Genomic DNA, 25,030 nt, shown 5'->3' with positions numbered 1-25,030 from the left:
GCTGCAGTCACGGTGCGCCAATGGTGGCGAGAGTGGATGTTTAAGCCAGTGGATGGGGTGCTGATCAATGCTCCCTCTAATTTTGTTTTGGGTGCGTGCGGCCCATTCAAACTTCCGCGCATGTGCTTTTTTTTTTGCATTGTGAAGCTGGCAAGCGGCCTGCGCGGGACCTCGAGACAGCAGCGCGACTGCGCAGCTTAACGGGAACATTGGGGCCGATCAAGTGGACTGCTTCGTCCTGGATTGAGTCAAGCTTCTTGAGTGTTGTTGCAGCTGTTTAGATATGATCAGTATTGTCAGTGAAATCTCTGCCCATAATACACTGTGTTATAACTGCAAACTGATCGCTGAAAAGATGAAACTCGTGCTATTTTGAATTCTTAAGAAGCGTACACTAAAAAAAGGAACATTAAGATATAGGAAAAATCACAAACCAAATCAAAAATTAACAGCTGGTTTGTGCTACAAAAATCTAAAATAAAGTGTTTCTTATTTTGGGAGGTGTTAATAATTTAGAATAACAGGAAGTGTCTTTTAATATTATGAGTTTACACAGACAATTTCCATTCTAAATGTGGACACAGGAATATATAATGTAAAAAGTTGACAAAAAATGAGTCAAAAATGTGGCAACAGGAAGTAAGGTTTTGAAGACAGGAAATATACACAGATGTAAGATTAAAAAAAAAGATATATTGATGCATCGTGATTGATTTAACATACAACTTCTTTATTAATGCAGCATTTCATAAAAGAAATTAAACTACGGCAGTTGTGTTAGAAAAGTCTGTTTAACTCCTGCATTCCTGGCCAATCTGTTCCTTTAGATTTGCAAATGTACTTGAATCTTTTAAAAAGGCATTTATATTGTTTTTTCCTACCTCCCCCTCCTCCCCATGCCAAGAGGGCAGCGAACCTGCATCAAGGCTTGTGGGCAGTGCATGCATGACTGTTAAACTGGTTGGTTCGTGCCTGATTATTGATCGCGAGTCACGCAGAAGTCCCTTTGTACAAAATGATCGTCTTAAAAATGTGATCTTAAGCAGCACTTCACATTACCGAATCAATGTTTAATCAGATTTTACAATACAGAGAAGTGAATCAGTTTTATGCATCACAAATTATCGATCAGAGCTAATGTTACACGGCTATCAATGTACAAATCACAGTCTACTCTTAATTCAAATAATTTGACAAGACAATATTTTAGCACTGTATTCCCACTCTGCTGGGTTATTTGTTATTGCTCAATTTAAATGGGATAATTCAATTTTTTTTTGGTACAAAAAAATTCAAATTGTTAGCAGTAGACTGTATACCTGCTATGCGATATTAAACAAAAGAAGCGGAACCCTAAACCAATCTGGATCCTCATAAAAGATGATTGCTTGCTTCTGTCACCATGTGCTTTGGGCTAAGGCAGAAAAATGCAAGCAAAGGAATCCTAGATTTGAACCAAATACATCCTAGGCTGGGGGTATGTGAGTTGGGACAAGTACATATATAATAATTCATTTCTTTCAAGGTTACTTTTCATTTTCCCTCCACTCTTCTTTACAACCAAAGTCTGTGACGGTACTAGCAACTTTCCCTTTAAAGGAATTTTGAATGGCCCGCGCCACCTGTTAAAGGGGCCGGGCGTGCCAAAAAAACAAATTACAGGGAAAATTGTGTACTAGTAAGAATTAAAAATGTAACATGTTAATGAGATTGCAATATTTACAGCAGTTAGAACCACCCATAAAGCCTTCATGGGGCTAAAAGGCTTTTGTATGTAACTGTATCTGTTGTCGGGATCAGAACTCACTGCTATGCTCAACAGAATGTCAGCCTCCTCAAACTGTGACCTTTGCTGACACCTCATAAGCCCGTGGTACAGTGTAGCACAAGCACTTGTTCAACTTCTTCCTGTAGCATTGTTTTTGAAATGTGGCCAATTAGTTTTAATTTTAACCTGGCGAGTTTAGTCCACAGGCAGAGTTTGTAAGCGATACATTCTTGAACTCTCAATCTTGATTGTCTGAATCAGGAGTAGGGCTGATTAAAGGACTGGACTGTGTTGCTTGAAACTCATAGGTTCGTTAGGAGTAATTCAAGACAGACCAGCTCAATATCAAATGCAAACATCTATAAACTACAGAGGGTGCCACACAAATGCTTGAGTTCATTAGCCACAGTGATTTCAGTTTCAAGTAACTGTAGCACGTTTTCATTCATTAAAAAGTATATCATATACAACTCGATCATGTTTTAGTCAGGCTGTAACTATGCTTGATGGCATTTTGTACTCAACAAGTACAAGGAATAGAGAAGGTTAGATTTGCATTTGAAGGTAATCATATCAAACAAATTAATAGATCTTGCCAACTCTCTGTGCAAATTTTAGATTTCATCTCCAACCTTCTGACCATTCTTCACACATGAATAAGTATCCGTGGAAAAGGTTATATTCTGAAGCAATTATTTATTTTTACTGAGAGTTCTCTGCTTTTCAGCATGCTCAACAATCTTCTCTTCCACGTACAGCCCTTTGCGTTTGCGCACGGTATTCATGTACTTGTGTGCCTGGTTTACTGTATCGGCCTTCTCTCCAAAGTGCAAGTACTCTTCTTCTGTTGTGGGAACCCAGTAGGGATCGCTGGGAATTATCTGCATCACAAACGAGACAGCAACAGTTACAAAGGAGTTGAACCTAAGCACGACAAAGAATCTTGGGGTGGGGGTAGAGGGAACGAACAGCTACGCACGGAAGATTAAAACGTTCCCAGCTTTGTTTACAATGGGAGGCAGGAGTAATATTTGAGATGAGAATGCCCTTCTCCATCAACACTCAGTATATAAACAGCGCATGACCAGGATAGCTATGTGTATAAAAAACACTGTACTAAATAAGACTTTTTGTTAATTTTTGAGCCATTAAAATCCGAATGCTAGTGCTGCAGAATTAAATACTGTTCACTGCCAGGACATAGGCAGGGAAAGGAAGAACAGAGGCAGAGCAAAGCTGTTCTTTGCTCCAACTACAAACCTTAACCCCACACACTACCTGAAATTCTCCATTTATCACACAAGCCATCTTTATGGCACCTCTGGGTTAATTATCAATTTCAGGGTAAATTCAGTGATCGCACTGCTCAAAAGGAGCGCGGGACGGAGAATCGGGGCTACGATGTTGTAGACCTGTGGTTCCCTTCAAGCTGGTTTCCCCGCAGGATGAAAGTGGCCAAACTCACTTAAGCCAGCATGGAGGGGAGACTTTTGTCCCATCGGAGAGGGCTGGATTCAGGCTCTAGTCCTGCGACCGTTGTCTTTTTTCACTTTGCAATACTTAAAACTTTGGAGCTTCCTCTCAACTTCAGAACACAAACTTGTAGGTTAAAGAATCTTACAAGCAATCAGCTCACACGCCTGTGTCACGGTCACATCTTAGAAAGGAATTTAACGGCACAAATTATTTTTGTGTAAGCTTCCTATGTATTCGAACACACTGTCAGTTAATATTTTTGGATAGCATTCAGATGAGGGGTCAAAGTCTCCCACATTGCATCCAGCAAGTTTTTTACTTGGTATATGTCACGGTATTACTGCTATAACTTTTAGTAAACTTTATTCATGTTTTACAGTAAAAAGCAAAACTTACTCTTGAACACCTGTGGCCCCACCATTTGTATCGCCTGTAATGATTCTGAATAATGGGCTGAATTTTAATGGGGAGGCGAGTTGGGAGCAGGGGGGCTCCGAAGCAGTCGGGAAACCCAGGAGAATGGCTAAGGATTGGGGGGCTGGGGGTGGAAATCGGGTGAGGATCCGGGCCGGGAGCAGCACGGAGGTTAGGAAACGATCGGCAGCTGGAGAAACAGACTGGGGATCAGGAGGAGCACAGGGAGGAGTGGAGGGTAGGGTGGAGTCAGCAACAGATCGGGGGCCAGGAAAAGGAGGGGGGGGGAGAGGAACGGGGGGGGGGGGAGAGGAGCGGGGGGGGGGAAGAGGAGCAGGGGGTGGGGGGAGGAGCAGGGGGTGGGGGGAGGAGCGGGGGGGTGGGGAGAGGAGTGGGGGGTGGGGAGAGGAGTGGGGGGTGGGGAGAGGAGCAGGGGGGGAGGAGCAGGGGGTGGGGAGAGGAGCAGTGGGTGGGGAGAGGAGCGGGGGTGGTGGGGAGAGGAGCGGGGGGTGGGGAGAGGAGCAGGGGGTGGGGAGAGGAGCAGGGGGGAGGAGCAGGGGGTGGAGAGAGGAGCGGGGGGGTGGGGAGAGGAGCGGGGGGGTGGGGAGAGGAGCGGGGGGTGGGGAGAGGAGCGGGGGGGTGGGGAGAGGAGCGGGGGGGTGGGGAGAGGAGCGGGGGGTGGGGAGAGGAGCGGGGGTGGGGAGAGGAGCGGGGGTGGGGAGAGGAGTGGGGGTGGGGAGAGGAGTGGGGGTGGGGAGAAGAGTGGGGGGGTGGGGAGAGGAGCGGGGGGGGTGGGGAGAGGAGTGGGGGTGGGGAGAAGAGTGGGGGGGTGGGGAGAGGAGTGGGGGAGAGGAGCGGTGGGTGTGGAGAGGAGCAGGGGGGTGGGGAGAGGAGCGGGGGGGTGGGGAGAGGAGCGGGGGGGGTGGGGAGAGGAGTGGGGGTGGGGAGAGGAGTGGGGGGGGTAGGAGGCAGACGACATCGAAGGCGGGGGGGGGGGGGGGCTCCGATCGCGGGGGGTGGGTTAGATAGGGACGCTGAATCTAGGAGGTAAGTGACCCAGCAGTCCTCGCCTTACTTTAGCTGCCGGGTTTCACAAGGCCTGCAAAACCCGACCAAATAAAGTTAAATTCAAAATGGAGGTATAATCAGAGGCTTCCTGCCTCATTATAATATTTAAATGCTGATCCACCTCCTGGGAGCAGGTTGGCTGCCCGCCCCCATCCTGCCTCCATTAAAACCGGAAGTGGGCGGGTTAGAGACAGGTTCTGGTCGGGATTCAGATTTTTAACACTTTAACTTCCTACACAACCCCAATCTACCCATTTTGTTAGGTTAAAATTCCCCCCCAATATGTACATCAGAAGTGAATAATTAAAATGGCAAGGATTGGATCTTGATAACCTCGGTACTCAGTTATCAACAACCTGCTAAGTGGGAGGAGGCAATTTATGTCACAAAGCTCATAACGCTCCGATACCCCACACTGTGCCGTGAAGTGGTTGGAACTTGGGTCAGGGCCAGCCACTCCCTCAACTGAGCTGGGTAATTGGAGGACTACCGAATGAAGAAGTGCTTTCTCTCAATAAAGCAGGGAGAGAAAAATTAGTGTGGAGATACTGCAGGATGGCCCAGTGCACCTCCCTGCTCCAGACATGATTGACAAAGGCCTGGGACCAGGTCTGCTCGCTGATCAATAGGTTGAGGTGGAGTACGGAAGCTCTGGGCCCTCTCTGCTCCCCTACAAATAACTGGAACCACAAGTGGAAGAAATATAAAATATTCTATGGTACATTTTCCAGGGGTCAACCTGTTGGTGTGGAACACCGAGCAAGGATTGGGAAATCGGCAGGTGAAGCTCTTTCACAAGATCCCCAACCAATTCATGCAGCATCCAAAATGTGCCAAAGCTAAATTGCAATAGCCAAATTCATTTAAACAAGGCACAGTGCAATTTCCTGTTTGCTTTGAATGGGATTGCACCATGTGCTCTGATTGCCTGTCTGCAGTGGTGAATTAGGAAGTGTAAAAGGGCTCTTAAAGGGGAAGACATGTTTGTGTGCATTTCTTATTACATTTTCATTTTTCTAGTACAGGAAACTTTCTGGTATCCGGCACTGACGGGGCCGAGCTGGTGCCGTCCCATCAAAACTGCCGTAGAAACCAGCGCTAATGTTAAAACATACGGAGCTTCTGAGCTCCGTGTGAAGCAACAAACCCTGTTGCTAACAGCTTCAAAACAGTCGGCGTAGCTTGCAAGCGTCTCTGTAGCTAAGCAACAGCTTCAGCTAGACCTTGCAGACTCACAACTGCAGAAAAAAAGCAACGAAAAGAAAAAAATCTTATCTGAACCGACTCCTGAATTTTGCCGGTGGATAGAGCTTTCTGGACATTTAACCTCCGGATAAACGAAAGTTTCCTGTACTTTTTTCAGTGCTGGCTTCTGTTCTTTTAAAAATCATTGTTGTATTCTCTGTTTTAAATGTATTTTTCTTTATGTCTACAATAGGTAGGCATTTATTGAATAGCCAGCAGAGATGCCGAACATGAGGTTAATCCCCCTCAGCTTGGATATGCCAGTCTTAAAACTAAGTTGTGGGATAACAGATTAATGCAATGTCTGAAATTCCGCTTCCTTTTTTAGCGGAGCGTTAACTTATTTAATATAAATGCAAACAAAGAGAAATTTCAAACTAATGTGATAATCTTTTGTACATATTATCTCCCAGTGTGATTTCAAGCCCATGGGGGGGAGGATTACATTTCCTAAACACCATTTGTATTCAGTCAATACATTACAACTTTTAAAACAATATTATTTGAACACAAAGCCTAATGCCAACATCAAGGTTTGGAGGATTTACGAGTGAGTGAGACTGAATTAATATTAGTTAATGCTAGTGACCCTATGTGCTTCAGCACCAGTTGTGCAGAGGATCATTCAGTCTACTCATGCGACCAGGGCTCCTCAACTCCTTCAAACCGCTCACAAAGAAACCAAATAAAAGACAGGGAAAAAAGGCTGTTATAGTTAATTCTAATCCTTTTTAAGCTGGTTAATATTTTTTAAAGGGGCACTGACAGAGAAACACCCTTCCCTAGCTTCCAGTGTACAAGAAAGAAAAGACTTGCATTTATAAAGCACCTTTCGCGACCACCAGACATCCCAAAGCGCTTTACAGCCAATGAAGTACTTTTTGAAGTGTAGTCACTGTTGTAATGTGGGAAACGCGGAAGCAATTTGCACACAGCAAGCTCCCACAAACAGCAATGTGATAATGACCAGATAATCTGTTTTAGTGATATTGACTGAGGGAGAAATATTGGCCCTAGGACACCAGGGATAACTCCCCTGCTCTTCTTCGAAATAGTGCCATGGGATTTTTTTACATCCGCCCAAGAGAGCAGACGGGGCCTCGGTTTAAGGGTTCATCCGAAAGATGGCACCTCCAACAGTGCAGCACTCCCTCAGTACTGCAGTGGACTATCAGCCTAGATTTTTGTGGGACTTGAATCCACAACCTTGTGACTCAGAGGCGAGGGTGATACCAACTGAGCCACTGGCTGACACACAAAGATATAAGGTACATTTATAACTTGAATACCAACCAGCTAGTGGTAAATACTGTGATTGTATTGGTACGTAGGTTGCCGGCACAGATACTAAGCAGCATGGATTCGGGGGAAAGTAAAACCATATCTTGTTTTAAAAGGGAATTACTTGAAATAGAAGCCATTCAGCCCATCAAGTCTGCAGTGGTGTTTTTCTCCACTTAGTCCAATCTCACACTCCTGCTCGCTCACTAAACATCTTAAGGCTTCTTTTTCAAGCAACTATCTAATTCCCTTTTAAAAGAATTCATGGACTCTGCTTCAACAACAGGTCACAGCAGAGAATTACACAACCCAATCACCCTTGGTGTAAATCATTTTTTTTTCTAACTTCACCTTTAATTCTTGTGATCAGCTTTAAATTTGCATCTCGTTACCGGCTGACTGGCCAATGGAAACAATCCATCACTAGTTATCTCCTTTAAAGCCATCATTCATAATAAGGTAGAGGTGGAGAAGATGCTTCCACTAGTGGGAGAATCCAAAACTAGGGCCCATAAAGATGATAGTCACTAATAAATCCAATAAGGAATGCAGGTGAAATGTTTTTACTCAGAGAGTGTGGTTGAGGTGAATAGCATAGATGCATTTAAGGGGAAGTACATGAGGGAGAAAGGAATAGAAGGATATACTGATAGGGTGAGATGAAGTAAGGTGGGAGGAGGTTCGTGTGAAGCATAAACACTGGCACAGACCAGTTGGGCCGAATGACCTGTTTCTGTGCTGTAGATTCTATGTAATAATCAGGTCATCCTTTGACTTACTTCCCTAAAAAAAAAAGCCCCAACTTCTCAGTCTCTCTTCCGAACGATAACTCGTCAATCCTGGTAACATCCCAGTATATATTACAGAACGGTCCCTAATGGCACCGCATGAAGATGCAAAATGTACACCAAAGTTTACTTGGAAATTCGACGTTCCTCAGATTTTTCTTTTGACAGTTTGGGGGTAAAAAAGAAAAGCATTGCATTAACTGAGCAACGTTAAACATAAGCTGCTTTGTTCAGCAAATCCTTTGACAGAAGTATCCCTTCAACAACAGCGAAAAAAAATGTAACCACACCGACAGGAAATCTCAAAAATTACTTCTGTAGAACATAAAGCTGCTTTTGCAGGAGACAATTATGACAAGATTACTTTTTATTTTTTTATTAACTTTAGCCTTCAAGCCACTGGGTTGGAATGCCACTTAGGATTTATGCTGCTAATAGCATGACCCAACACTCACCCAGCAGTCAAAAATCATAATTACTGCACCAGCACAGGCAAGTCTTCGCACCTGGTTGGAGATCTAAGCTAGTGAGATGTCTAATTTAGAGAACACAGATGGCAGTGAAATCAACGGCAAGATTCGCTGTGAAACAAAACCCTTTTCTGCGCAGAGAACTCAGGGCAGTGCCGGAGGGGCATATGTCACCGTACATCTGCTTCTGTTTAGCAGTACAGAACTTGTGAAGGCATAGCAAGACTGAAAAAAAAATAAACGCATTTATCCTGCCAGTCAAGGGCTCCGCTCTCTGAGATGAATTATTTCCATGCGATAGTTCAGCTGTTGGTTCTGCCTCTCCTAATTCCTCCCCTCCTCTGCTGAAGGCACTGGGTCTGGACGTCTGCAACCCTCAGTATCTTGTTCATGTGGCTCATTCTTCAAGAGAGTGAGAGGTTAGGGTTCTGGCCGGCTATTCAGCTATGTGGGTCATCACACCCCTGCCCATTCCTGCCTTTGGTGTGGTCCATAAAAGCATAATTGCCCCATCTTAGCTCAAAGTTACTGATGGTCAGTAGTACCCCTTCTGCTGCCTTGGTTGAGGTCAGCTAGCTGAGCCTAGACCTCCAAACCTGGACCCTTCCTAGTCCCCCGTGGCTCAGGCCTACAATGAGTGGTGGATTTAACTAGGTTTACTGTTTTAATAAGATTTTGTCCTCACATGGATTTACTGCAAATAAACAATTATGATGTGATTACTCAGTCTCAATACATCTCCGCAACGGAGGAGCTGCACAATTGAAGTTCATTTCATTCACTCTGTGAGTAGGCATCACTCATCATTCTAAGCATGTTTACCTTGTGTGATGACTTATATTACTTTAATGTTTTTGATTTCTGTGTTTCAGACCATTCTTGTAGATAAGCCCTCGGTCATACGTCCCCAACAGTGTTTTCAGTTGCCCTGATATCGAGATAAAATACTAAAGCATGCCCAAGATAATGAACAGAGAACTTTTTTTTTTTTTTTTAAAGATTACTACACCTACTAAGCTCGTCTTTGACAGAATAACACTATGCTAGATTTTCTTTCAGAATTTAACTGCCGACAGATTTATTAAAAATCTTACATCTGCATGTATTTCCTGTCTACAAACTTTCTGTTGTCATGTTTTTAATCACACTTTTATGACAACTTTTTCCAATTATAAATTTCTGTTTCTACATTTATAATGGAAGCTGGCTATGTAAACTTGTCACGCTGTAATTACACCGTCCTGCCAGTGGGGGTGCGGTAGTGCTTCAGTTTTGCATCTCCAAACTCCTCAGCCTGTACCGCAGATAACTCCAACCAACTCTACTTCCCAAACTGCCATAAGATTTGCTATTTAACTGTAAAAGTATTACCCAATAAGGACAGAGCGTATGATTTTAAACCCAGGCTCGAAACCTCCTTGCACCTGAAGACTACACTTGCAATGCCACAAATCAACTAGTTATATAGATATATTTTTTACAGTATTTGTTAGCTCATTGTATAGTCTAATTCAATTAAATCAAAGTTGCTTAATTCAAATCATCTGATAATTCAGTTTTATGCACCAAATTCCGACTTTGCTATGTTGTTTATGTTGCTGAATTCAAATGATTGAATATTTCAATTTTTAGCATAAAATTGACTGAATTATTGTAGATTGTAGTAAAAATAATACACAGTTCACAACTGCTGTGCTAAACTATAATCAATTTTATTTTCCATTTTCATCAACAGGAAAAATCTACTGCAACTTAATCTCTTTGGAAGTTCCTGTCTTCAAAGCCTCGAGATTTGGTGCTGTCTGCAATAGTCCTTATTAAGGACCAACTTTTAGGAAAGCTACAGTGGCATCTCATCAATTAACATGAAAGAGTTAGTAGCCCTTCAATGATTAAGTTATACCTCAGTTATCGCCGCCAACACCCAAACACATTTATTTCTACTGAGGAGAATTCATTCTCAGGTTGTGGACATCGCTGGCAAGGCTGGCATTTATTGCCCATCCCTAGCACTTTGATACAATTGAGTGGCTTGCTAGGTAACTTCAGAGAACAGTTAAGAGTCGTCTACGCTGGTGTGGACAGGAGACACATGTAGGCCAGATCGGGTAAGGACGGGAGGTTTACGTCCCTAAAAATAAATCAGTGAACCAGTTGGGTTTTTACAACAATCTGACAGTTTCATGATCACTTTTACTGGTACCTGCTTTTTATTTCCAGGTTTATTTTTAAATTAAATATCAAATTCTCAAACTGCCAAGGTGAGATTTTAACTTGCGTACTCTGAAATATTAGTCCATGGCTCTGGATTATTAGGCTAGTAACATAACCACTACACTACCGTAAAATAATAAAGGGGTTTAATAGAGTGAATAGGGAAAGAACGTTTCCTCTGATTGGGGAGCCATTAATTTAAAAACTGTCACAGAGAGTGGGAAGTGAAGTTAGGACTCCCACTACTATGACCACTAGTACTTTTGAATGCGAGAGAGGTGATTAGCAACATTCAAATAACCAAGTCCAGATTGGCGAGCCAGCAGGTGGCTTCGCAAGTGGCTTGCTGTATGTATGAGGTGCTGCCAGCTCACAATCGAAATGGGCACTGATTTACAATCTGGTCTGTCTGCCATGCGACTTTCTGAAACAATTTAACGTGGACCATCGTTTCCGGGGTAGGTTGAAGCTTGGAAGTTCTTCTGTGGTGATGGTAATTAGGTGTTTGCTTGGGACATTAGCATTATCCCAGAACTCTTTCCTGGGTGTCTCAGGACTGAATGAGGACAGCATCAGCCCAATCCCAAAAAGGCGTGTCTACAGAAGATACTGGAGATCATCGTGAATTAGTAAATTCAGGTTGGCCATGGTTTGATTCTACTCATGAGCTATACATGTCTCTCTCTGGATTTTGGTTTGTGGGGTATACATGTGCCACAGTGGGTAACCATTGAACAGGTGTTCATTTCAATGTTCCAGTTATAATTCTCATTGTAGAATTAAGCTATCCCCGTCTAGAGATGTAGTAGGTGAGCCGCCACCCCAGACTGGTGTGCAATATTCAGCAGTTGAGTATATCAGTGCGCATGTGGAACATAAACACCGGTATAGACCTGCTGGGCCGAATGGCCTGTTCCTGTGTAGAGTGGCTGTTTGCATCGGCAACCCACGTTATGCTCACGAGTCTTCGGACAAGGCTAGTCCTTGGTTTTACTTTTTCGCATGTCTTTTCCAGATGAGGTTTAAAATTCAAACTTCTGTCCAACGTTACACCCAGGTACTTTGCACAGGGCTCATTTTGAACCCGTTAATTGCAAAAGGCGATATTAAGTGGTTCCTTGATGGCTTTGTTGTTTAGGTGAAAAGCTGTTACCGTGGTTTTGGAGGCGCTGGGGTGGAGTTTCTAGTATTGAAAGTACTCCGCCATTATCTTCAGGTCGGTAGAGAGTTTAGGAGAAATTTTGTTGCACAAAGTTTTTGGAGCACGGTATGATTTGCCACAGGGAGTGGGGAGGGTGGGATCATTACATCTTTCAAGGGAAATTTGGATAAATATTTGAAGCAGATACAGGGCTATGGGGAGAGCGCAGGGCAGTGGGATGAGTTTTGGATTGCTCTAGCACACAGCCACCAGACAGTATGGGCTGAATGGCCTCTTTATGTGCTGTAAATTTCTATGGTTCAAATACAACTGCACTCAAAACACTATTGCTTTCAATGTCACTATACTGCTTTTTGCACTTATTAAGTTTCACAAAGTTTATTAATGTTGCTGTACCATTTCCATAGTATTTTTTACTTATAAGCTAACTTGCAGTCATTTCTTTAATCAGTTGGAATGCAAAATATAGATGTTTGTGCAAAAGAGCAGAGATTCCAGGCTTATTCCATTTCAGTGGCAGTGCAATTACTGCAAGAATTTTGGGTGAACGACATTTATAAGAAATCTTATTCATTACCACTTTAGAAATAAAGATAAAGCCAGGAGATAACAGCAGCTCCAGCACTGCATGAAAAGGAACAGACAGGATCACATTTCAGTTTCCCCCACTGTCAGATCTGCTGTGCATTTTCAGCATTTTGCCTTTTGTTTCACTAGTTATAGCTCCGTCTGCCTCAGGGCCATATTTAGTTCAGAGTTACAAGAGATGGGACTAGCTATACTGCTGAGCCTGAACATGAAGCTGAGCAAGGTTAGTAAGTCTATAAAACCCGAGCTGCTCTCAAATTCATTGTTTCTAATGCTGACCTCAGTGGAAAGTGCAGAACTCACTTTACAGTGTAATAAGAAGCCAGCCAGTGATGTTCGTACGTTCGGAAAACTATTTTGTGTGATGGAGTTTTTCAAGGAAAAGCCATTATACAAGAGATTGAATTACATGAAGCATAATGTCACGTCTTTTCTTAGCACCCATTACTGGCAGGGATTTGTGGGTTGCTCTAATTCAAGATTGCGAGAAAACATCAAATCTATGACAAGAAACTAATGCGAGATACCGTGCGCTCTGTCGATTTTTAAGAAAACAAATATTGGACTCTGAAATTATGCTGTAGGACACCAGCGCGCTGAAATGCCTTTCCAAATTCCCTTCTTCACTGTATGAGCAGAGATATTTCTAAATCAGCATGAATAAGGAATTTCTTACCAAAGTGTTAAAGCACTTGTGTGTTAGTGTCCTCGGGTGCTGGGTTCCACTTCTACAAGGTGCTATTGTGGAACTGGAAGCAAATGCGTCATCAGTGATGGCTGTACAAGACATGCAAGCTGCTGGGGTGAGGCAGAGAGAGAATATGGCTTCCAGGTCACGTTAACTGTCTTGAGCTAATCTGCTGATCTGTGTGTTTTCAGACTAAATCTGTCACTGTTAAAAACAATACAGTGCCTTTTCTGGGACAAATTATGCTATCTTAATGATTCTTAAAAAAAATGTAAACTCAAATCCCTGATGGCTCGGTGGGTAAGTTACTTGGTACTTTGAGACTGAACCAGAGTGACCAGAAAGATCCCAGGTTTGGTCTATGTTGAGTTAATCAGTCCACCTGGGGTGGTAGGGGAAGCAGCAAACCAGCTTCAATCATCCCTGGCCTCGGGAGATGAAGCAATCATTAGACAGGCTTCCCACCCTCCATGTAGGCCAGAACACTTGGATTTAATTGCCAGCATGGTGGATGCCGAGTGCGGGCACTAAATCTCCACAATGTTCATTGATTCTCCCTCTTTCAGCCTGGCACGCTCTTCCCTCTCCCCACAATTAATTCTAACATTCTCCTTCGGCCCACCATACATACACCAAGTTCCTGCACTCCCCTACCTTCCTGCATCTCCTTTAATTCTGACATTCTCTTTTCCCCAAGCCCAGTCACTTCTGACATTCTCCTTCCTCCCATTTTCGCACTCTCCTTCCACCGCCATGCTTTAATGCAGCGGAGTTAGCCCCGGTGTCCTGGGGCCAATGTTTATCCCTCAATCAACATAACAAAAACAAATTATCTGGTCATTATCACATTGCTGTTTGTGGGAGCTTGCTGTGTGCAATTGGCTGCTGCGTCTCCCACATTACAACAGTGACTACACTTCAAAAGTACTTAATTGGCTGTAAAGAAACATAGAAGATAGGAGCAGGAGTAGGCCATTCGGCCCTTCGAGCCTGCTCCGCCATTCAATGTGATCATGGCTGATCATCCAAATTCAGTACCCTGTCCCTGCCTTTTCCCCATATCCCTTGATCCCTTTAGCCTTAAGAAATATATCCAACTCTTTCTTGAATATATTTAATGAACTGGCCTCCACCGCCCTCTGTGGCAGAGAATTCCACAGGTTCACCACTCTCTGGGTGAAGAAATTCCTCCTCATTTCAGTCCTAAATGGCTTACCCCTTATCCTTAGACTATGACCCCTGGTTCTGGACTCCCCGGCCATCAGAAACATCCTTCCTGCATCTAGTCTGTCCAGACCTGACAGAATTTTATAGGTTTTGATGAGATCCCCTCTCAATCTTCTAAACTCCAGTGAGTATAAGCCCAATCGACACAATCTCTCCTCATACGTCATTCCTGCCATCCCAGGTATCAGCCTGGTGAATCTTCGCTGCACTCCTTCCATGGCAAGAACGTCCTTCCTCAGGTAAGGTGACCAAAACTGCACACAATACTCAAGGTGTGGTCTCACCAAGGCCCTGTACAACTGTAGCAAGACATCCTTGTTCTTGTACTCGAACCCTCTTGCTACGAAGGCCAACATACCATTTGCCTTCTTAACCGCCTGCTGCACCTGCATGCTTACCTTCAGCGACTGGTGCACAAAGACACCCAGGTCTCTTTGCACTTCCCCTTCTCCCAATCTATTGCCATTCAAATAATAATCTGCCTTCCTGTTTTTGCCACCAAAGTGGATAACCTCACATTTATCCACATTATAGTGCATTTGCCATGTTTCTGCCCAATCACCCAACCTGTCCAAATCGTACTGGAGTTTCCCCGACATCCTCCTCGCAGCTTACCCTCCCGCCCAGCTTTGTGTCGTCTGCAAATTTGGAGATATTACATCCAATTCCCTCGTCCAGATCATTAATATATATTGTGAACAGCTGGGGTCCTAGGACTGATCCTTGCGGTACCCCACTAGTCACTGCCTGCCACTCAGAAAACAACCCGTTTATTCCAACTCTTTGCTTTCTGTCCGCCAACCAGTTCTCTATCCAAGTCAATACCTTGCCCCCAATCCCATGTGCCTTAATTTTGCACGATAATCTCTTATGTGGGACCTTATCGAAAGCCTTCTGAAAGTCCAAATACACCACATCCACTGGTTCTCCCTTATCTATTTTACGTCCGGTGGTCGTGAAAGGCGCTATATAAATGCAAGTCTTTCTTTTCAATTTGCTGAGGTAAGTTAGACGTCTGGAATAACACACGGGGAAGGGGGAGAAGCTGGAATCAGTGCTTTGGGGCAGGAGGGGGGAAACCAGATGCAGCTCACTGCAGCCGGGGGTTGGAAGGAGAGTGTGAGCATGAACTGGGGGAAGGAGGAGAGTGAGAGTGTGAACTGGGGGAGGGAGGAGAGTGTGAGAGTGAACTGGGAGAGGGAGGAGAGTGTGAGAGTGAACTGGGGGAGGGAGGAGATTGTGAGAGTGAACTGGGGGAGGGAGGAGAGTGTGAGAGTGAACTGGGGGAGGGAGGAGAGTGTGAGAGTGAACTGGGGGAGGGAGGAGAGTGTGAGAGTGAACCGGGGGAGGGAGGAGAGTGTGAGAGTGAACTGGGTCAGGGAGGAGAGTGTGAGAGTGAACTGGGGGAGGGAGGAGAGTGTGAGAGTGAACTGGGGGAGGGAGGAGAGTGTGAGAGTGAACGGGGGGAGGGAGGAGAGTGTGAGAGTGAACTGGGGGAGGGAGGAGAGTGTGAGAGTGAACTGGGGGAGGGAGGAGAGTGTGAGAGTGAACTGGGGGAGGGAGGAGAGTGTGAGAGTGAACTGGGGGAGGGAGGAGAGTGTGAGAGTGAACTGGGGGAAGGAGGAGAGTGTGAGAGTGAACTGGGGGAGGGAGGAGAGTGTGAGAGTGAACTGGGGGAGGGAGGAGAGTGTGAGAGTGAACTGGGGGAGGAGAGTGTGAGAGTGAACTGGGGGAGGGAGGAGGGTGTGAGAGTGAACTGGGGGAGGGAGGAGAGTGTGAGAGTGAACTGGGGCAGGAAGGAGAGTGTGAGAGTGAACTGGGGGAGGGAGGAGAGTGTGAGAGTGAACTGGGGCAGGGAGGAGAGTGCGAGAGTGAACTGGGGCAGGGAGGAGAGTGCGAGAGTGAACTGGGGCAGGGAGGAGAGTGTGAGAGTGAACTGGGGGAGGGAGGAGAGCGTGAGAGTGAACTGGGGGAGGGAGGAGAGCGTGAGAGTGAACTGGGGGAGGGAGGAGAGTGCCAGCATTGTCTGGGAGGATGGGAAGAGGATGGAGTATATACAATTCTACTTTTGCTACCTACGGACCTGACCGGACTGATCTACGGTCAATAGGATCAGGTTCAAATGCTCCATTTAGGATTAAGCTATTAAAAAAGGCAATAATTAAAACCTTTTTCTACCCGTCACAGATTAGCTGCTGCTACTAGGAAAAAGATTTAATTGTTGAAGAAAGTAATTAATTCCCAAATGGCTAGCAAAGAGTAGTTTTCAATAAAACTTCATTAAATTAAAAATGCAATCCTCACATTCATTGTAGATTCTAAAATGCAACAAAACGCACCAAATATCATTTTCTAGGGGGCCATGCCATCAACACTTATATCCCTCTTCAGGTTTTCATGTACTTACGTGCTTTATCCTCCAATAAAACATCAATGAAAGTTGGACGTACCTACAGCCTAAATTCTAACTCAGTTTCAACACATGTCAGACTTGGCTCAGTGGTGGCTCTCTTACCGGTAAGGTAGAAGGTTGTGGGTTCACGCCCCACTCCAGAGACTTGAGCACAGAATCTTGGCTGACACTCCAGTGCAGTACGGAGGGAGCCCTCCGCTGCACTCTCTTTCGGATGAGACGTTCAACTGAGACCCCGCCTGCCCTCTCAGGTAGACGTAAAAGATTCCACGCTCTCCGAAGAACGGCAGGGGAGGTCTCTTTGTGTTCTGGTGAATATTTCCTAGATGAGATTAAAAATCTAGATATTATCTTTTTACAGGAAACCTGGTGTAGAGGAGATGGACACACTGGCTGTCCCATTGGGTACACAGAGCTGGTGGTCCCCTCCAATAAATTGCCAGGAGTAACCCAGGGCAGAGAATCTGGAGGCATACTGATTTGGATCAAAGCAGAACTTAGGAGTTGCACTGAATTTGTGGAAAAGGGCGAAAACCACTTATGGCTCAAAATTAAGAGGGGCATCATCTCCAGCATGAAAGATGTTTTCATTTGCACACTCTATACCCCCCCGACAGAATCCCCGTACTTCAAAGAGGACACCTTCTCCAACATAGAGAGGGAGATTATCCAATTCCAGGCCAAGGGAAATGTGTTGATATGTGGGGACCTCAACTCAAGAACTGGCGAAGAACCAGACTTCACCAATAATCACGGGAATAATTACATATTTGGGAATAACCATTTTGATCTCCCTTCCCATCCACACAGGCATAACTGCGACAAACAGACAAATACTAACGGAAAACAGCTACTGCAGCTCTGTCGAAGCCTGGGTCTGTACATTGTCAATGGTAGGTTATTGGGAGACTTCCTAGGAAGATCCACCTATTGCTCACCTCTTGGCTTCAGCACCGTAGACTATATGATTACAGATCTAGACCCATCCTCTTTCAGAACATTCACAGTCAAACCACAAACAACACTGTCAGACCACAGTCAAATTACTGCATATCTTGAAAGGACAGAAACAACCAACACAGAAACACAACCCAGTAAACTGTACAACATTAAAAAATCTTACAGATGGACCAAAAACAGCACGGAAAAATACCAGAAAGCAATTAGCAACCAAACAACTCAAGCTCTCTTGGACACCTTTCTGGAAAATACATACACACACAATAAAGAAGGCGTAAACCGGGCAGTGAATAACCTAAATAATATTTTTGATAATTTGGCATCAATGTCAAACTTGAAAGTTCGAAAGAACAAACCCAAAACAAAAAACTACGAAAAATGGTTTGACTCCGATTGCCAGAACATGAGGAAAAACCTCAGAAAAATATCAAACCAAAAACACAGACAACCAGAAAACGAGGAATTACGCCTTACTTATTATCAGGCACTAACACAATACAAAAGCACACTCAGAACCAAGAAAGAGCAGTATATTAAGAATACACTCATCTCCATTGAGGAATCCATTGATTCCAATTGTTTCTGGGACAACTGGAATACATTACACAAAAAACAACACGATGAATTGGCCATTCAAAACGGAGACACATGGGAAAACCATTTTGAAAAATTATACCAGAAAAACACACTAAGCCCAGAGCAATACCAAATATGCGAACAACTGGCAAAGCTAGAATCTGCCATAAAAGATAACCAAAACCCGATAGACCCCATAATATCTGAAAAAGAGCTAATGGAAAAACTCAAGGACCTGCGACCAGGAAAAGCTTGCGGGGCAGACGGCATCCTAAGCGAGATGATTAAACACACGGACGATAAAATGAGATTGGCTATACTGAAACTCTTCAACTTGGTTCTGAGTGTCGGTTACTTCCCTGATATCTGGAACAAAGGTCTCATAACGCCCATATACAAAAGTGGGGATAAAGGTGACCCAAATAACTATCGAGGCATCTGTGTAAACAGTAACCTGGGGAAGGTTTTCTGTAGTATCATAAACAAAAGACTTATAAACTTCCTTGAGGAGCACAATGTCTTGAGTAAAAGCCAAATTGGATTCCTGCCAAACTATAGAACATCAGATCATATCTTCACCCTACAGACCCTAATTGACAAACACGTTCATCAAAACAAAAGCAAAATCTACGCATGCTTTATAGATTTCCAGAAGGCTTTCGATTCCATCTGGCACGATGGCCTATTCCTGAAACTTATCGAAAGCGGGGTAAGGGGAAAAACATATGATGTAATTAAATCAATGTATACAAACAACAAATGTGCAGTTAAAATTGGAGACAAACAAACAAAATACTTCCCACAGGGGCGGGGGGGTGACGCAGGGCTCGCCAATCTCACCGACACTCTTTAATATTTACATAAATGAATTGGCAAAACTACTTGAACAATCTACAGCACCCGGCCTCACCCTATATGAATCCAAGGTTAAATTCCTCCTCTATGCAGACGACCTGGTTCTGCTGTCACCAACTAAGGAGGGTCTACAGCAGAACCTGGATCTGCTGGAGTCGGTCTGTCAGACCTGGGCCCTGACAATAAACCTCCAAAAAACCAAAGTCCTCGTGTTCCAGCAAAGATCCAGACATCAGGGACCCAAAATAAATCTCACACTAGGAACAACTAAAATCGAACAAACCACTAACTACACATACTTGGGCATAAAAATCAGCTCTACGGGAAATTTCAAACTGGCTGTGAATGAACTGAAAGAGAAAGCTAGAAGGGCTTTCTATGCCATTAAAAGATCAATCCAAATAGAAATCCCAATTAGCATTTGGCTCAAAATTTTCAAATCAGTAATTGAACCAATTGCACTCTATGGCAGTGAAGTGTGGGGACCGCTAACACAACAAGAATTTGCAAAATGGGACAAACACCCAATTGAGATCCTACATGCAGAATTCTGTAAAAGTATCCTCCGGACTCAAAGGAAAACCGTAAACAATGCATGCAGGGCAGAACTAGGCCAATTTCCACTAATAATTACTATCCAAAAAAGAGCCACCAAATTTTGGAAACACCTAAAAATGAGCAACCCCCACTGCTACCATTACAAAGCCTTGAAATGCCAAGAGAGGACCATAAAGAAGAACTCCCTCAGTCAACTAGTCCTGGGACTCAGTGAAGCAACCAATAACAATACTAACAATAACCAGCCCTAGGACAGTGACATCGTAGCACAGAGAATTTGACCCAACACAATTGTCACTAAGCAAAAGGAAAAATACCTGTCATAGTGGGCAGAAACAACAAAAACCCAAAGCAAACTCAATTGCTACTTGGCCCTAAACAGACAATACAACATGGCTGAGTACCTGACCATGGTAAAGGATAACAAACTGAGAAAAACCTTGACAAGGTACAGACTTAGTGAACATAGCCTGGCGATCGAAAAAGGCAGACACAGGCAGACCAGGCTGCCAAGAGAGGACAGGATATGCTCTCACTGCAGTCAGGGAGTGGTGGAGACAGAGATGCACTTCCTCACAGCCTGTGGAAAATATCAGGGCATCAGGGAGAATTTCTACCAAAAATTCTCACAAATATGCCTGAATTCAGAAATTTGAATGACGACCAAAAACTCCCATACCTACTAGGGGAAGAGAGAAACTGTGTAACACTAGCGGCACACTATGTTACAGCTTGCCATAAACAGAGGGACAACCAGTAAACCTAAGAAAAGAGTATATATAAATTATGCGAATGTATATTTATACACTCAGGGATATATCTGTTTGTACACTGTATGAATAGATCTGCGTTTATGTGTTCAACCATAAATGTATTTTGATGCTTTGGCAACATAAGATGTACCTTATCATGCCAATAAAGCAATTTGAATTGAATTGAATTGAATTGAATATTTATTCCTGAATCAACATCACTAAACCAGATTATCTGGTCATTACCTCATTGCTTTTTCAGTGGAAATTGCTGTGTGAAATTAGCTACTGTGTTTCCCTTTATTACTACAAGTAACTACACTTCAAAAAGTAATTAATTGTAAGTGAAACACTTTGGGACGTCCTGAGATCATGAACGGTGCTATATAAATGCAAGTGCTTTCTTTATAGTTACTTTTCACAAATCATAGGCTTATATTCAGGGCTGTTTGTAGGGTTAGGAGGTGTTGGCCACTTTCTCCTAGTTTTCTAGGTTGGTATGTTCCTTCCAGCACCCTTTGAACTGTACCCCAGTATCAATCACTGTTCGGAAAGGAGGGTTAAGTGGTGAAAATCAGAGGGGATTAAAGGGAGGGAGAGCAAGTGTTAGCAGATTCTCAGTAATCATTAAAGTCAAAGATAAGAAGATTAAAATGCTGTATCGGCAATAACCGGTTGTCTTAAGAGAAGTTTGTACCAAAATAATGAACAGACATCGGAGTAAGTTCAGTGCTCCCAGTCGTGAGCCACACTTGGAGGCACAGGTTGAGGTAAGGGCTGCAACATTTCAGTTCCAATACTCCGAACCATGCTCCATTTGAGTGCGGGGTCACTGAATTTACTCTACAGTGAAAGTAGATGGTCTTCGCAACAAAACAGATGCTCAAATATTCTGATCCATCCACTTAATGGAAACCATGTGTTAAAGGTTTATAGCAGATCATTATAGCTGGAGCTCCCTCTTTGCAGGCCTACAGAGTTCCACTTATGAGAATTTTCAAAATGTATCTATAACCCTTTTCTGAACATTATACCATTGTCTGAACTTCCAAGCCGTTTTTATATTTCCAATACCAATGAGACGAGCGCCATAAAAAAATGCTCCATTTCTCATTACAAACATCTTTGACGCAGGAATATCATGCATGATCCATGCATGTAATAGAATTTCAGCTGAACGACTCTATGATATTGTATCTAATTTCAGGGAGGGATGATTGCTGGTAAATCTGAAACTATGAATAAGTACTGCACTAGCAGTCATGTGCACACACAAATGTGCAAACACAAAGATGCATTCACATGTAAATATACATAAAAGGTAAGTGCTAATGCTGAAAATCTGAAGTTAAAAGCAGAAAATGGTGGAAATACTCAGGTCAGTCAACATCTCTAAAGAGAAAGAGAGAGGTTATGACATGTCAGGCCTATACTCATTGGAGTTTAGAAGAATGAGAGGTGATCTTATGAAACATATAAGATTCTGAGGGGGATTGACAGGGTAGATGCCGAGAGGATGTTTCTTTCCCCTCGTGGGGGAATCTAGAACGAGGGGGCATAGTTTCAGGATAAGGGGTCGCCCATTTAAGACGGAGATGAGGAGGAATTTCTTCTCTCAGAGGGTCGTGAATCTTTGGAATTCTCTACCCCAGAGAGCTGTGGAGGCAGAGTCAGTGAATATATTCAAGGCGGAGATTGACAGATGTTTGAGCTACAGGGAGTCAAGGGTTATGGGGAGCGGGCAGGAAAGTGGAGTTGAGGCCAAGGTCAGATCAGCCATGATCTTATTAAATGGCGGAGCAGGCTCGAGGGGCCGAATGGCTTACTCCTTGCTCCTATTTCTTATGTTCTTACGTATCCAAAGTGTATGAAGGAGGTATACAGCAGAAACATCAGAAACTATCTTTTCTCTTTACAGGTGCTAACTGACCTGTTGAGTATTTCCAGCATTTTATTATACATATGCACACAAACACATATATCTTATGAGCAGATACACATGTATATATATATATATATATATATAAAGCGGCTCTTCTGTCTGTCCCGATGTCTGTCTGTCTGTCTGTCTGTCCGCCTGGTCTCTATGCGTTTGGAAGTTACAGAGCGTACCGACGCGCGCGTCGCCTCAAAAGAAAGCTTGCGATTCCGGACCGGTCATAGGCGTATTTACGTTTCGGCCGGACAAAAATCCCGCCCGCGGTATCCGAAAAACGTTCAGCGTTCCGCTCATTAGCATCTCATTAGCGACCGTGTGACGTCGAGGTCGACCAATCGGACGGGCGCGTGCCATCCTACAGTTGAGTGTCGAGTGACTCGACGATTGACCAATCCTACGCTTCGGTGACCTGACCGGTCGACCAATCGGTGCGTGTGTGGGCGGGCCTTATCCTTCTGAACCGAGGTGAGTGGCCGCCATCTTGATTTTTCACAATTTTCCCCCCCACACTTTCTGTGTGTTAGGGAACTAAGGTAAATATTTTAATGATGTGTTAGGGAATTAAATAACAATTTAATAGGGGGGGGGGGGGAGAGCCTCGGGAAATCGCGGGGGGGGGGAGCCTCGGGAAATCACGGGGGGGGGGGGAGAGCCTCGGGAAATCGCGGGGGGGGTGAGCCTCGGGAAATCGCGGGGGGCTCGCGCCGCCCGCACTGACCGCGCATGCGCCGCCCGCACTGACCGCGCATGCGCCGCCCACCCGCCCACAGCGGCCGTCCATCAGCCGCGCGATACGCGGGGGACCTCAGCTCTGGACCTCAGGCGCTAGGCAGGGGGAGGGGCCGGAGAGAGGGACAGAGGGGAGTGGGGGAGGGAGGGAGAGGAGGGGAGGGAGGGAGAGGAGGGGAGGGAGAGGAGGGGAGGGGAGGGAGAGGAAGGGAGGGGAGGGGAGGGAGGGATAGGACAGGGAGAGGACATGACAGGGAGAGGGGGGACACACAGGGGCAGGGAGACCAAGCGCCCCAAAATTGCCCTCGCAACGCGGGGCTCCCCAGCTAGTCTATATATATAAAAGGGCTCTTCTGTCTGTCTGTCTGTCCGTCCGTTCTCTATATGTTTTAAAAGTTATAGAGCGTACCGACGCGCGCGTCACGTCAAAAGAAAGCTTACGATTACGGACCGGTCATAGGCGTATTTACGTTTCAGCCGGACAAAAATCACGCCCGCGGTATCCAAAAAACGTTCAACATTCCGCTCATTAGCATCTCATTAGCGACCGTGTGACATCGAGGTCGACCAATCGTACGGCGGGTTCCTGGCGCGTGCCATCCTACAATTGAGTGTTGAGTGACTTGACGATTGACCAATCCTACGCTTCGGTGACCTGACGGTCGCCCAATCGGTGCGTGTGTGGGCGGGCCTTATCGTTCTAAACCGAGGTGAGTGGCCGCCATCTTGATTTTTCACGATTTTTTCCCCACACTTTGTGTGTTAGGGAACTAAGGTAAATATTTGAATTATGTGTTAGGGAATTAAATAACAATTTATTTGAGTTTTAAATTGTGTTTAGCAACAGGAGAGGAAATGAAGTGATCCCCTGCCCTTCGCCTGGAGGCTCGCCTACTTTGACGGCCTAGCAGCCCGGGAAGCCTGGGCCTTGAGTTGTGGGCGCCGGACCCATAGTCACCAGGTCACTCTGTTCCCAGCTCGGCTCGGGCGGGGGGGCGGGGCTCTCGGGAGTGCGGATCTCGGGCGGGGCGTGGACAGCGGGAAGGGTTACCCCGGCAACGGGGCCCGCTGCGGCTCTCGGGCGGGGCTTGGCGAGCGGGAAGGGTTACCCCGGCAACGGGGCCCGCTGCGGCTCTCGGGCGGGGCTTGGAGAGCGGAAAGGGTTACCCCGGCAACGGGGCCCGCTGCGGCTCTCGGGCGGGGCTTGGAGAGCGGGAAGGGTTACCCCGGCAACGGGGCCCGCTGCGGCTCTCGGGCGGGGCTTGGAGAGCGGGAAGGGTTACCCCGGCAACGGGGCCCGCCGGCCGTCTTGAAACCAGCTCGGGAGGGCGGGAGTCAGCGCGCGCGCGTGTCAATTTCGGCCCTGACCGCAGCTAAGGTGAGATCGGCCGGGACTCAACGCGCTAGCCCGCGCATCGGCCGGTCCTGAGGCGCTGATCCGCGGAGAGGGAGGGAGAAAGCTAAGGTGAGTCCGGCTGGGCCTCACGCGCTATGCCGCGCACCGGCCGGCCCTGAGGCGCTGATCCGCGGGGGCGGGGCGGGGGAGAGGAGAGGGGGGGGAGGGAGAGGGGAGGGAGAGGGGAGGGAGGGGGGGGGAGAGGGGGGAGGGGGGGAGAGAGAGGGGGAGGGGGGGAGAGAGGAGAGGAGAGAGGGGGAGGAGGGGGGGAGAGAGAGGAGAGGAGAGAGAGAGAGAGGAGAGAGGGGGGGAGAGGAGAGGGGGGGAGAGGAGAGAGGGGGGGAGAGGAGAGGGGGGGAGAGGAGAGAGGGGGGGAGAGGAGAGGAGAGACGGGGGAGGGAGAGGGGGGAGGGAGAGGAGAGAGGGGAGGGAGAGGAGGGGGGAGAGGAGAGGGGGAGGGAGG

General features: G+C 45.6%; 1 protein-coding gene across 3 annotated transcripts in view; it reads right to left on the bottom strand.

Annotated features, from left to right (window-relative positions):
• Window positions 1–709: 709 nt before the first annotated feature.
• The window catches only part of efl1 (elongation factor like GTPase 1), a 369,111-nt gene continuing 344,790 nt past the window's right edge, over window positions 710–25,030 (bottom strand). For all 3 annotated transcript variants that reach the window (XM_085968866.1, XM_085968864.1, XM_085968867.1), the window contains one exon: window positions 710–2,649. In XM_085968866.1, the coding sequence (XP_085824992.1) occupies window positions 2,501–2,649 (149 nt within the window). In that variant the 3' untranslated portion in view covers window positions 710–2,500. The remainder of the gene's footprint in view (window positions 2,650–25,030) is intronic.

This window comes from Somniosus microcephalus, chromosome 27, assembly GCF_052327205.1.
Source record: "Somniosus microcephalus isolate GS21.2 chromosome 27, FLI_Smic_1.0, whole genome shotgun sequence".
Classification (NCBI taxonomy): domain Eukaryota; kingdom Metazoa; phylum Chordata; class Chondrichthyes; order Squaliformes; family Somniosidae; genus Somniosus; species Somniosus microcephalus.
Note: the sequence above shows the minus strand (reverse complement) of the source record. Positions and strands in the feature narration are given on the sequence as shown.